The 14,091-nt window shown below is 40.9% G+C and overlaps 1 protein-coding gene across 1 annotated transcript; it reads left to right on the forward strand.

Annotated features, from left to right (window-relative positions):
* The first annotated feature begins 6,589 nt into the window (after positions 1-6,589).
* On the forward strand, positions 6,590-13,807 carry LOC120656604 (DEAD-box ATP-dependent RNA helicase 8). The gene is made up of 10 exons (XM_039934759.1): positions 6,590-7,211; positions 7,619-7,679; positions 8,815-9,049; positions 9,342-9,580; positions 10,332-10,583; positions 10,703-10,883; positions 11,766-11,854; positions 12,048-12,121; positions 12,202-12,356; positions 13,032-13,807. Exons 1-9 carry the CDS (start codon positions 6,865-6,867, stop codon positions 12,278-12,280), a joined length of 1,557 nt encoding a protein of 518 aa, XP_039790693.1. The 5' UTR covers positions 6,590-6,864; the 3' UTR covers positions 12,281-12,356; positions 13,032-13,807.
* Positions 13,808-14,091: the final 284 nt, after the last annotated feature.

Raw genomic sequence — 14,091 nt, forward strand, 5'->3', positions numbered from 1 at the left:
AGATGATAGTTAGCACACTTAAGCCGATTTAATTTGGGCGGTTCCGTTACAGCTCGTCTTGTTACATAGAACACAATAGTGTAATCCGTTCACAAAACAGAGTTAATACGGAGATAAAATATTTTTATAAACAAGGTTAATGCAAAAAAAGAGCAACATGGGAGAGAGATAGAGACAATAGACCACATGTAAGAATGGGGAGGACGATAGATTATAATAGGGTTGTCCCTTAACTTTCCAAAGTGACTTGGCTATTATCCTTTTATGATTAGAAGAAGAGAAGAGAGAAAGGATGAGAGGGTCGCGCGATCGGGTAACCTGCGACCTATCGTGGGTTAACTCAGTTCTTAAATTTTACCAATCTAACACCTGCAATTTCTTATTTGATGTCAAATTATATATGAGCTGGAAATCTGATTATATAATCGCTGGGCATTGAGGGCTTGTTTGAATGAAGCCCTCACCTAGGCAGCTGCTGCCAGGCAGCCATCGTGAGGGATGGCAACGGGTCTAAACCCATCGGGTTTTGCCATCCCAAATCAAAATCCATGAAAAATATTTGAACCCACTAAAAAATCCATACCCGTGACGAGTTTAGAATTTTGCCTAAACCCAAATCCATCGGGTTAGCGGGTACCCATGGGTTACCCGTGAGTCTACACTTTACTATACAATTTTTTCTCAAGATCAATAAGGTTAACATAGTAAACATCATTTGTAGCGTATTATGAGTAAGAAATCTGTGTTCTCTAAAAATTACAAAAAAAATAAAAATATAAATAACAAGCTCTATATTTAAATGATCATAACACCATACAAAGTCACAAATCCATCATATGTATATACAAACACGACAACTGCATAGCGAAAACACCCATACCCACCACTTAAGGGTTCACTAAAATAAGAATAGGAGGAAAGGGGTTAAATTTGTTATAAACTCACAAATAAAATGAAAATTCTCTATATTGGATCGGGTTTAAAAAACCCATGGGTTCACGGGTTCGGGTATTATAGTAACAAATCCGTGCCCATAAACCCAACGGGTAGGACTTTGTGTCCATTAATAAACCCACGAGTTTAAAGTTAATCCAAACCCGTACTCTAATGGAGCAACGCCCTCATCCCAAACCGGTCACCCTGCTACCTTCCCCTCGCTCCCAGGTCCGAGCCCGCCCCGAATCGGCCGCCGGACGGCAGCCGCCGCCGCTCACTACCACCGCCGCGCCCCTGCTTCCATGGCGAGCCCCTCTCCGGCCGCCTTCCACCGCGCCGAGCACCTCCCGAGGTAGCCCCCGACCCCCATCTAGCTCCTCCACCCCGGGCACCTAGCCGCCGGCGAGCCCCCTCGCCGTAAACCGGCCGGCAAGAGCCGCCCCCTCCTCTGTTTTCCGCCCAAGGACCTTGTGCAGGAATTGGAACAAGTCCAGGGGGCTATCTGCGAAGTTTGTGACTCGGATGAATAGTGTCGCGCTGGACTTTTTGAAAGTTTAGCTGCAAACTTGAAAATCCATAGTAAATCACAGAAAAATCAGAAAAATACAAACTAAAATTTGTTGGATTCCTTGTTCTAAGATCTACAACTTTCCATACAGGTTGATCTTCATTTTCTAAATAGTTTTTGCTCTAGTTTAAATGTTATTTTAAGTAGTTGCAAGTTTTGAAAATGCATATTAAATAGTAGAAAAATGAGAAAAATATAAACCCAATTGGGTTAGTTTTGTTTTGGCTGGTAGAACTTAGAAAAAATATTTAACTTCTATTTGTTTAATGTTTCTATGATATATTGATTTTAATCATGAATAATGCTTGTTTAAAATTATTTATTTAAGATCTACAGTTCTGGAAGTCGAAAAATTATGAAATTTATGCAGCAGCTTACTCTTTGCATGTTTAGTTCACTGTAAAAATTTCAAAACTAGAAGCTATGTGCATGTTTGTAAATCTATTTTTGTTTAGTTTGTCTTGTTGAGGATAAAATAAATACTTTATGTTATCAATAAATATTGGTTAATTGTTTTTACACTCCTTCTCAGTATCTTATCATGCTGGTAAAATTTGGTTACCAGTTTATGAGTGCAAGTTATGTTTTTACTTTTTGTTTGGTTCCTAGTGTTAATTTTCCTTGTATGCGGTTAATAGGAAATGCTTTGTTGCGTGTTAACTCATTTAGGATCATATGTGGTTTGCTTTATATCTCTTGGTTCAACTTACCTCTCATGTTCCTGCATTAGGATCAAAATATGGTTCATTTTCAAACAACTCGGTTCTACTGCTTGCAATAGTTTGACTTAAAGTAATTGATTACATATACTAAAGGGCCAAGAATCGGCGCGCGCTCGTGAGTTGTGGCCCCACGTGGGGCCGGTGCTGTTCATGCGGGTCCCACATACTATTCACGTGGGATCCACGTGGGGCCCACGTACATATACTAAGGGGCCAAGAATCGGCGCGCGCTCGTGAGTTGTGGCCCCACGTGGGGCCGGTGCTGTTCATGCGGGTCCCACATACTATTCACGTGGGATCCACGTGGGGCCCACGTACTATTCAAGCGGGACCCACGTGGGACCCACGTACTATTCAGGCGGGACCCACATGGGACCCACGTACTATTCAGGTGGGACCCACGTGGGACCCACGATTCTATTAACTTAGTCTCTTTATCTTAAAAAAATATTTTCCTTTCATTATTTGACAATACAAAATATATTTAACTACTTCTTACCTACAAAAATAATAACTAAACTTTGTATACTACATTTACATGTGGTAGTTGTACTACTTCTTGGGTTTTAATTTCCCTCCGTAAACCCACAAAATATAATTAAACTGTTCATTCATTTCTAATCTTACTTTTTTTCCTACTAAAGTAATTAAACTATACCTACTGACACAAAAAAAAATCCTAAGAAAAAATTACCTGTACCGCTGTACTACAATGCTTGAGATTGGCGCACTCTCAGACACAAAACTACTATGCCGCTTTAATGTAACTTTTAGATCCAACTCAATACATCAATAAGATGTTGCTTCGAACATAGTAACAGATAATATCTTTCTATTAATATTTTAGGTCCACGTTTTTGGTATAGGCACGCGTAGCGCGTCAACCTGACTAGTTCATGTTGATCTTGCATAATTTAAGTTAATTCCTGAGATCAGATTGTGGGTTACTTTCATGTCACTTGGTCTTATGTGCTTTTTAGTTGAATAAAAATATCTAGTTACCGTCTTGCTCTGTGTATTTGCTTTGTTGTTCTAAGCAAGTTTAGTAATACTTTTGAAGGAAACATTTCAGGCTAAAATAAATTGAATGAACTCTTGTTTTGTAGCACCAACTCATTTTGCCTTTTGAGCTTGTTTGCGGTGCTTACTCGATAAATGATTGCCCAGTCAGGTCTTTTTTGTAATTGCATTGCATCATGAGCACTAATGCATCATATGTTGTTTTTTTATGTTCATGCACTCGTCTCGTTGCATATTATTTAGGTACGCTATACGTACAACGTGTGGACGTGGAGCACGTGCTGACGGAACAGAACCACAAGACGGTGTTGGGTGGACGCATCCTGAAGAAAGAAGGACCCGCTGGAGCAACAGAAGACCCAGCTCAAAGTCGAAAGGGCCCAAGGCCTTGTTAGTACCAACACTAGGTTAGTGTTACTCCCAGGCAAGTCCTGAAACATAACCCTTAATTTCAGTATTCAATGTTTATTATATAATTATTGTGCATTTACGTTTCTAGGAGTTGATTGGAACCGTAGATGCATGATCCCTAGGTTTCCTCAGTTACTCTACTAGTGTGCATGTCGTTAGTATTGCAATGCTTAATCAGGACTCGGTAGAAGTCGAGTGATTCCTGTCACTCGCGAGCTATAGGTCCTTGTTACTTCTGGCAAAGTACTTGAAAATGAATCAACGAGGAAAGAGAAATGAAGATCAGGTGGAGATGATTTTGGTTATGGATATGGAATGGATGGAAAGTAAGTCTCCGCCTGTGTCGATTGAGGACCGTACCGTTGTTGGCACTATTGATCAAGGATTGAACAGTACTAATCACATGCCGAAAGTAGGAGATAGTCGAAACCGGTAAGCTAATTACCTGATTTGCAACGATACTTTGAATCGCGACCTGCTACTCTGGGAGTGGTATGATGGCGGGTGTTGGATTGTATGTCGCCTCCGGGTTCTCTGGGAGTTCGCTGTGATGGGCCCTTCACCCGGGTTTTAGCAGGCGTGATTCAGACGTCGGGGTGATGATAGGAACAATTGATGCGTGTGACCCGGCGTGGTTTGCATGTGTCGTGTGAGTTAGGTCCACCTTGCAAGGTTAAATTGGATCGATTCGCCGTGACTCGTGGTTATGAGAGCCTTGATCTCTCTGTCACATCGTAGTAAACAAGTAGAACGAGAATGGCAATGTGATGAGATATGTTTATGATACTCTTGGAAAATATAATGTGATATACCATGCTTGCTTTAGATGTTTATGCAAATCAAGTCGGTATTTGTACATTAAACTTGAGCTAAAATATTGAAAGTAAGGATCCATTATTAGTCGTTTTCCAGCAAAAATAAACTCCAAAGCCAAAAGAATTTGCAGGTCTAGATAGTGGGCTAAATATACTCATAGTCAGGTAAGTCTTGCTGAGTATTAGTATACTCAGGGTTTGTTGTCATCCTGTTTTCAGGTAGCTGCTGCTGGCTAGAGCTAACCAGGATTCATATCAGTGGGCTCGATGTGACGTCCTCACGTCACCGTAGTTAATGTTGTTTTTCTAAACTAAACTTCTATTTAATTTCCGCTGCATTTTGAACTCTGATATTTTACGAAAACTTGTTTGTAAAACTCCGCATTGTAATTTAACTTTGAGAACTTTTGTCTGCTTGTAGTCATCTATACTCGTCTTCGTGCGAGACTTCCAGTGTTTTTCGATCCTTAACCCGACAGACGACCGGATTACACCATTTTAAGTGCGTGGTAACTTGATTAACCATTAAGATGATAGTTAGCACACTTAAGCCGATTTAATTTGGGCGGTTCCGTTACAGCTCGTCTTGTTACATAGAACACAATAGTGTAATCCGTTCACAAAACAGAGTTAATACGGAGATAAAATATTTTTATAAACAAGGTTAATGCAAAAAAAGAGCAACATGGGAGAGAGATAGAGACAATAGACCACATGTAAGAATGGGGAGGACGATAGATTATAATAGGGTTGTCCCTTAACTTTCCAAAGTGACTTGGCTATTATCCTTTTATGATTAGAAGAAGAGAAGAGAGAAAGGATGAGAGGGTCGCGCGATCGGGTAACCTGCGACCTATCGTGGGTTAACTCAGTTCTTAAATTTTACCAATCTAACACCTGCAATTTCTTATTTGATGTCAAATTATATATGAGCTGGAAATCTGATTATATAATCGCTGGGCATTGAGGGCTTGTTTGAATGAAGCCCTCACCTAGGCAGCTGCTGCCAGGCAGCCATCGTGAGGGATGGCAACGGGTCTAAACCCATCGGGTTTTGCCATCCCAAATCAAAATCCATGAAAAATATTTGAACCCACTAAAAAATCCATACCCGTGACGAGTTTAGAATTTTGCCTAAACCCAAATCCATCGGGTTAGCGGGTACCCATGGGTTACCCGTGAGTCTACACTTTACTATACAATTTTTTCTCAAGATCAATAAGGTTAACATAGTAAACATCATTTGTAGCGTATTATGAGTAAGAAATCTGTGTTCTCTAAAAATTACAAAAAAAATAAAAATATAAATAACAAGCTCTATATTTAAATGATCATAACACCATACAAAGTCACAAATCCATCATATGTATATACAAACACGACAACTGCATAGCGAAAACACCCATACCCACCACTTAAGGGTTCACTAAAATAAGAATAGGAGGAAAGGGGTTAAATTTGTTATAAACTCACAAATAAAATGAAAATTCTCTATATTGGATCGGGTTTAAAAAACCCATGGGTTCACGGGTTCGGGTATTATAGTAACAAATCCGTGCCCATAAACCCAACGGGTAGGACTTTGTGTCCATTAATAAACCCACGAGTTTAAAGTTAATCCAAACCCGTACTCTAATGGAGCAACAATCCATCGGATTTCGGGTACTCATTGACATCCCTCCTCGTGACCCATGCTCACGAAATTGATGATCTGGATGAGCTTCCGGGTCCAGGCAACTTTCCCATGGTGTCATCCAAATAAGCCTTGAAAGCCACGCTAGACAACTTGTATATTATCCTCGGAGTCAGGCTCTATGATGGTATATTATATAGCATCACACATGAGTTATGGATGCCAAAATAGTGGAAAAAAGATATCTATGGAGTTTTTTTTTGTGTTGTTCAATGTGAGTGTGTGCGTGCCCACAGGCTTTTGTAGCTTATATTCAAGTATATAGTTCGAATATATCGTAATTTCGTTCTGGTGTCTCCAGACCCGAAACAACTAATTATACAGACGTTGGGGGTGTCTCTACAAGTTTCACCGTAAAGACTGCAACGCGCCTAGCCCGCCTACGCAGCGGAAGTGCGGAGGTTGCCAGGGCCATTCTCGTAATTCCTCCTCCAATAATCCTAACCCACCGTCGCCCTAGCTTCGACGATCCGGCCACGCTCCCCTCCTCTCCCCCTCTCCCCGTCCTCCGCTCCTCCCTCTCCTCCCCCACCCACGACCCCTCCTTGAGGGGCAAAAAAGGGGTTCGAATTTGCTCCTGATCCAAGCGCCAAACACCTAGATTCCCCTCCCAAATCATCTTCCCGATCCGATCTGCCAGTTCCCATTCGATCCCGCATCCCCCAGCCGATTCCTGCGAAGATCCGAGTCCTCGGCACCATGGATCCGCGCGCCAGGTACCCTCCGGGCATGGGCAACGGCCGCGGCGGGAACCCCAACTACTACGGCCGCGGACCGCCGCCGCAACAGCCGCACCAGCACAACCACCAGCACCAGCAGACCTCGGGGGCGCATCACCACCAGCAGTACGCGCAGAGGCAGCAGCAGCAGCAGCACCACCACAACCACTACCAGCAACAGCAGCACCAACACAATCACCACCAGCAACAGCAGCAGCAGCAGTGGCTGCGGCGGAACCAGTTCGCCCGCGAGTCCGCGGGCGCGGCCGGTACTAGCGCGCCGAAGGCCCTGGTGCCATCCACGGCCGCCGATGGCGTGGATTCGAGGTGAGACGACTCGAACTTAGGGTTTTGGTGATAGGCTGTGTTGTCGTGGTGCGTGGTGCTCTTTAGCATGCTGGAATTTGTCCCCCTGGCGAAACTGAACCAAATGCAGCTTGACGCTTGCTATATGTGCGCGAACCATGATAATTTATGTTTCACGTAGGCAATTCTGTGGTTTGTAATGCCCAAACACGTGTTCTGACTTCTGATGCCACATACGTATGGATGGGATAAAACTAGGGTTTGCTGCACTTGAAGTTTGTAACTAAATTGGGCCGGTAGTATTACCCTGTACCTGTAACTACTGATATTTCACAATTGTTTGGTTGATTTATTGCTGATGTCACATGATTATTAGCAGTCACTCTTGTGGAAATATTTATTCAGCAACTATGTTTGTTTCTGTGCAGTTCACAAGATTGGAAGGCTCAATTGAAGCTGCCGCCTCAAGATACACGCTACAGGACAGAGGTAACATGGCATTCCAAATCTCTACACCCCCACCCCACCCTGCCCCGAACACAACACACAGAAACTAATTATATCACACTAGGCGAAAGGGCCTCTAGCCTAGTGGTTAGAGCACCCGAGTAGCACCCAGCAGGCACGGGTTTGAATCCTAGTTGGAGCGAATTTACAGAGTGGGTGTTAAAAAAAAATCCCCTCGCTGGCTAAAGCCGGGGTTCGGGAATTTTCTTGATCTGTGATCAAGGTTGTCTTCTACCTTAATTACAATGCCTTCGGGGAGGTCTTCCCCTGGCGGATCAAGTTTTTTTACAATAGGCATAGAATCATTTAGTTCTCTTCTGCACCTTGCCCAGTTATTGATTGTTTATTCTAGGGGAAAAAAAATTGACGCAGGGCTCCATTTTTTGTTGTCCCAGTTCTTTGTCCATTGTGCTGTTTTAGAAAAATTTAGAGAAGTTTTTTTTAGTTTTTAATGTCTTACATTACAAAGTCACAGTGGAATAGTAATTCTGATCACCTGACATTTCTGAGAGACCTACTCATCCAAGAATTATCTTCAAATACACCCATATTGTGTAGTTATGTGTCACATGGGTGGTTGATATTAGCTATTTATATTACCAGGATCCACTTCAATTCATGTGTAGTGATGCCAAGGAAACATGATTCAACTATGCAATTGTATGTCGGCACTAGGAAGTTGTCTTGATTATGCATTTGCACTGGTACAGTTTAACTCATGAATGTTATGCTGCCTCGCTTTCTAAAGTATAAGTGAACAAGACATGCTTTTTGAATAAGGGAATAAGAACGTGTCTTTTTAGTTTTTGTTTTTCCAAACAGCAAAAGAAGTTCTGACCAGCTATGATTGGATTCGCTTTCTAAAGTATAAGTGAACAAGACATGCTTTTTGAATAAGGGAATAAGAACGTGTCTTTTTAGTTTTTGTTTTTCCAAACAGCAAAAGAAGTTCTGACCAGCTATGATTGGATTTTTATGTTATTATTATTCCCCCCATTCTTGCTTTACTACCTACACATTTGGTCTTATGTGGAGCCTTATCCAGTGCATGTACCACTCTGCAGTCTGCATGCCTGATTTATTATCTTCTTTTCCTTTCCTTTTAAATTTTGTTCAGGATGTTACAGCCACTAAGGGAAATGAGTTTGAAGACTACTTTCTCAAGCGTGAACTCTTGATGGGGATATACGAGAAGGGATTTGAAAGACCCTCTCCTATCCAAGAAGAAAGCATTCCTATTGCTTTAACTGGTAGTGACATTCTTGCAAGAGCGAAGAATGGAACTGGCAAGACTGCTGCATTTTGTATTCCTGCTCTGGAAAAGATTGATCAAGATAATAATGCTATTCAAGGTCTCTTCTAGACTCTAGAACATTATTTGATATCGAACGACTTTTCTATGGTATAAGCCTCTAAGGTGTTAGCCGTTAGGCAAACCTGAGCCCATGTGAATGCAATAGTCTAATAGTTGGTGTAAGATTGATCTTGTGTACAGTTGCGTTATTCTTTTTTTTTTCTTTCAATTATTCAGGTGCCTTTTGTTTATGTTCATGATTTTTCTTTGATATTTAGATGTACTTTCTTTTCATTTCATTTTTTATAGCCATGTTTTATGCTTGAATAACGCCTCTGTATGAATTGCAGTTGTTATATTGGTTCCCACAAGGGAATTGGCTCTACAGACATCACAAGTTTGCAAGGAGCTCGGTAAACATTTGAAGATTCAAGTTATGGTTACCACTGGTGGAACCAGCTTGAAGGATGATATTGTTCGTCTGTACCAACCTGTACATTTACTTGTTGGAACACCTGGGCGTATTTTGGATCTTACAAAGAAAGGTGTTTGCATTTTGAAGGACTGTTCGATGCTTATTATGGATGAGGTAATTTATTTTAAGCTTTGTCTAAATGCTATCGTGTTGCTAGTTTGCTACTCACGTAAATGACCAGTTTTACCAGTCTTGTGCTACATGTTATTCAGCAACGTATCTTGCCACTTGTTTAATCCATTAATGTCTACCCTTTTGGAAGGAGATATTCAACGTTACATTTTTCATTAACAACCAACACTAATGACCACCAGAAGCAAAAATTATCAAGCAGCTGCCGAACTATTGTTGGAGTTGCACACTAAATAGAATACCTAGTGTTTGATTCTTCATGCCCCTATCGAGGTCTGGATTCCACCCTGAACTTGTTTGTCAACTAGCTGCCTTTTGCAGTTCAACAGAGAATGGGATTTTTTTTTAAAAAAAATCTGACAGGGAAAATCTGAATATTATATCTAACACATAAGTAGCAGGGGTTTGTGTTGTATGCACGGTGGTGGTAAGCTCTTTCTTGGAACCAACCTGTTCGTTGTGTCTGTCATTTGGTCTCTGTTAAGTTTGTTGCATAAGATGTGTAAAATAAGAAAGAGCAAGGTGGCTAGAATGATCATGAAAAAGATCATGCGTCTAGATGCTAACGAGTCCATTTAAAAGAATCAAGTATGAACCTATGGTTCTTAAAGCCAACAGTAAAGTTGCCACTGAACTTATTTTTAGACTTCTGTTGTTTTGATTGTTTCATTATTGGGATTTGGTCCTTCAGTCTCGGTGTTTCCACCAAAATAATACTTGTCCTATTTTCCAGGCAGACAAGCTTCTCTCTCCTGAGTTTCAACCTTCAGTGGAACAGTTGATTCGCTACCTCCCTGCTAGTAGACAGATTTTGATGTTCTCAGCAACATTCCCTGTGACTGTTAAGGAGTTCAAGGACAAATATCTGCCTAAACCTTATGTGATTAACCTTATGGATGAACTTACACTGAAGGGAATTACACAGTTCTATGCGTTTGTTGAAGAAAGACAGAAAGTTCACTGTCTTAACACCCTCTTTTCCAAGGTTTTGCTGATGGTTCCTCTATCATTTCATGATGTTTATTTGACTTGGCAATGGCATTTTTCTTCCCTCTTAAATCATATAGCTTACGTGCCATTCATTTCTTGATTCTTTTGGTACAGCTTCAAATCAACCAGTCAATAATATTCTGTAACTCTGTAAATCGTGTTGAACTATTGGCGAAGAAGATCACAGAACTTGGTTATTCTTGCTTCTATATTCATGCGAAGATGCTGCAAGACCATCGTAATAGAGTTTTCCATGATTTCCGTAACGGGGCGTGCAGGAACCTTGTTTGTACTGGTATGTTGTTAATTTTCTCGTGGGCTCGCTCTCACGTAGACCTTCTCCTTGTATGCAAGCTTATCGGTAGTTTAATGTCAGTTTTAATCACTCATTCCCTCCCTGTTGCCATTTGCCAGTTGGTAGCATAATTCTGAACCATTAAATACCGTTAGGTTGTTTCATAGCTCACAATACACACTAACCAAGGAAGTATTAGACACAAGCAATAAATCAGTGTGAAATAATCATCCATACCTGTACTGAGTGACACAATACAACCCGCTTTCTTCTTCCAAAGTAATTCAAGGTAGAGAGGGAAACATCACATTTTATTTTTTTACTCTAACTATGCTCTTTGTTTCCTCAATAAAAAAGGGCGTACCCAGTGCCGTAGGCTTCCCGCACTGTGCAGGGTCTGGGGAAGGGTTGTTTTTAAGCCCCAAGCCTTACCCACACAAATGTGCAGAGGCTGGGGCTCGAACCCGGGACCTTCCGGTTACAGACGGTAGGCTCTACCGCTGCACCAGGCCCGCCCTTCTTCTTTGTTTCCTCAATAGGCAAACATTTTGAAATTTATTCTCCCAAGGCTGTAGACAAGAATAGTGAAACAGAGGGAGTGCAATATGACTACAAACCTTTCTACTAATTTAGTTCATGCAGTGAAAGCTGAAATTAGAGATCCTTTCCATGTTTTTGGCAACTTTTTGTTATATTTATTGGTTGTTAGAATGTTAATAAGTGAGATTATTAAGAAATGGATGAATGCCATGCATTCTGTTAAAAATGTAAAAGAGCGTTCTTAAAATCTTCTTCTAGCTTTTGTAGTTAACTAGCATGTAGGTAGTTTGGTGTACTTTGGTTTCTGTTTCTAAAAAGATTTCTGACCCTTTTCTTTTGCAGATCTTTTTACAAGGGGAATAGATATTCAAGCTGTCAATGTCGTTATCAATTTTGATTTCCCGAAGAACTCTGAAACATATCTCCACAGGGTAGGATTGAACAAACTGCGCCTTTTATTTTGACTCACAATCTGTTTTGCAGTTTTGAGGCACCTTGAAATATAAAATGCTTACCATTTATTATGTAACAGCTTATCCTTGTTCATATTTAGGAACCAAATATATGACTTGCATTTTGCTCGTGGCTTCCATCTCTGGCAATTTTAATGCCTTTTTTTACCAGGTTGGTAGATCTGGGAGGTTCGGACACCTTGGTCTGGCTGTGAATTTGATCACCTATGAGGATCGGTTTAACTTGTAAGAAGATTTTCCCACTGCAAGTTTGTTGACCTTTTTTATTCCCCACTTTGTTCTGACTGTATCATTTCCTGGAACAGGTATAGGATTGAACAAGAGCTTGGGACTGAAATAAAACCAATTCCTCCTCAGATAGACCAGACTATATATTGCCAATAATCTGATAAAATTTTCACCTTCATTCATTTCTCCAGTAGTAATAAGGAGACAACTTTTGTAAATACCAGCTCATCAGGTAAACCTTTTTTTTTATAAAAGAAAATTGGGTGTGTAGCCTTCATGATCCATTAGCACCTGGTACTACGTTCTTTAAGCATAACTTCACAAAGGCCTCAGCAATGCTGTTTCATCTGATCTTTTTGTGCATGGATTTGTTGCCAGATCACTTAAAAATTGCTCATAATCTTTGATAAAATTCACAGTTTTGAGTTGTATAATGCTAATTTTTTCCCTTTTAGAAGTACATGTGGAAGTATGAACTAAGTGATTTTTACTGTTGGCTGCTAGTATGTTTTGACCTGCAATTTCTACATGTTATTAGTCTAGCTTTAGTTTCTGGTTCCTTGGCAACTGAGTTCAGACCTGATCTCCAATGAGCCATCAACTTTCTTTAACTGCTTTACACATTTAATATCTTGCCATTCACGTAGCGGCGGAGCTTTGCATTGTTGTTGTAGATTATTTATTTATGAACTTAAATGGTTCAAACTTCAAATCTAAATTCAAACCTGAAAATCTTAACATTGTTTCCCTGAAATTTCGTTGCTGGAGGTAATTTAAATGTCACCCATTTGGTTTCTACCCTGAGATCAGAATATATGCAATATTTCAGTTGGTTGTGTTTTATGTGTTTCGTGTGTGGGAAGAGCCAGTATCCAAAAGCTTAGTTGACCTTCTGTTATGTATGCAGGTTTTATGGTGTGAACTCCTGTGGCGCATCGAGACAATTTTATGTTGGTGGATGACGTGAGATGAGGCATCCAACTTTTCTGAAAACCTTGTTATGCTGACACTATTATGACTATCAGAGGGCAAACGTCCTGCCACATTTAGGCACATAGTAGTGTATATTGCTAGGTGCCTGTTCCTAGGGCTGTCCTGGTCTAGTTTCTTTGCTTGCTTTTTTTTTTCTCGATTTGTGTCGTTAGCTATTTCTCACAGGACATTTTAACCCTGTTGCTGGTTCTGGGCTTGTGGTCTTTGGGTGCACGCAAGCCTGTTTCCCAAGTCCAACTTGGTGCCATCTCTATGTGCCGTGGATGGGTAATTGGGTGTGACGAGTCGGCCTCTGAACTTGAGGTCAGAAGTCTGAACTGTAGTAATTGCCTTCAGGTATGGGTCGTGTGGAGTGGAAACAATTTGCCAATAATCCGTGGTACGCTGCATCATGGTACGCAGTCTTTCCCTTGCAGCCATGCCACTTGGCTTGGTGCCATGGTCGTCATTTGGATTCTGCAGTCCTTAATTGCGCATGTAATTGTCGGATGGAATGTTCTTAACCTGTCCACTGTCTTCTTCAGAATTGATGTGTCAGGCACAAGCAACTTGTCCAAGTTATGGGTACTAAACTGTTTCATGATGTTTCTATGATAATAAGATACTTTTGTATTCTCCGGTGGTGTTGTGCCTAAATTACTGGGCCAGGTGTGCTCTGGTTTGAGGAATCCAAGAAAAAGTTGGTTATCATATTCCTGGTTGCCCTTGTTTTAACGATCGTATTCCTTGCATTAACAATGAATCCTTTAAGTTAACAGGGATGCTTGTTTATTTAAAATGGTTAACGTCAAGTTGCTCGTCGATCAATCAGTTTGTGTTCATAAATTTGATTGACTCTGTTCCTCGTCATCACGCACATAGTGGCTGGTGGGATTACCTTATCTGTGAAGGTCCGCATATGGTTCAGAAATCTCAACATGTTGGTGCAAAGAATAAAAGGGGAACAAGATCATACGCAATGAATGATGCAAGTT

The sequence above is a fragment of the Panicum virgatum genome, chromosome 1N (assembly GCF_016808335.1).
Source record: "Panicum virgatum strain AP13 chromosome 1N, P.virgatum_v5, whole genome shotgun sequence".
NCBI classification, from domain to species: Eukaryota; Viridiplantae; Streptophyta; class Magnoliopsida; order Poales; family Poaceae; genus Panicum; species Panicum virgatum.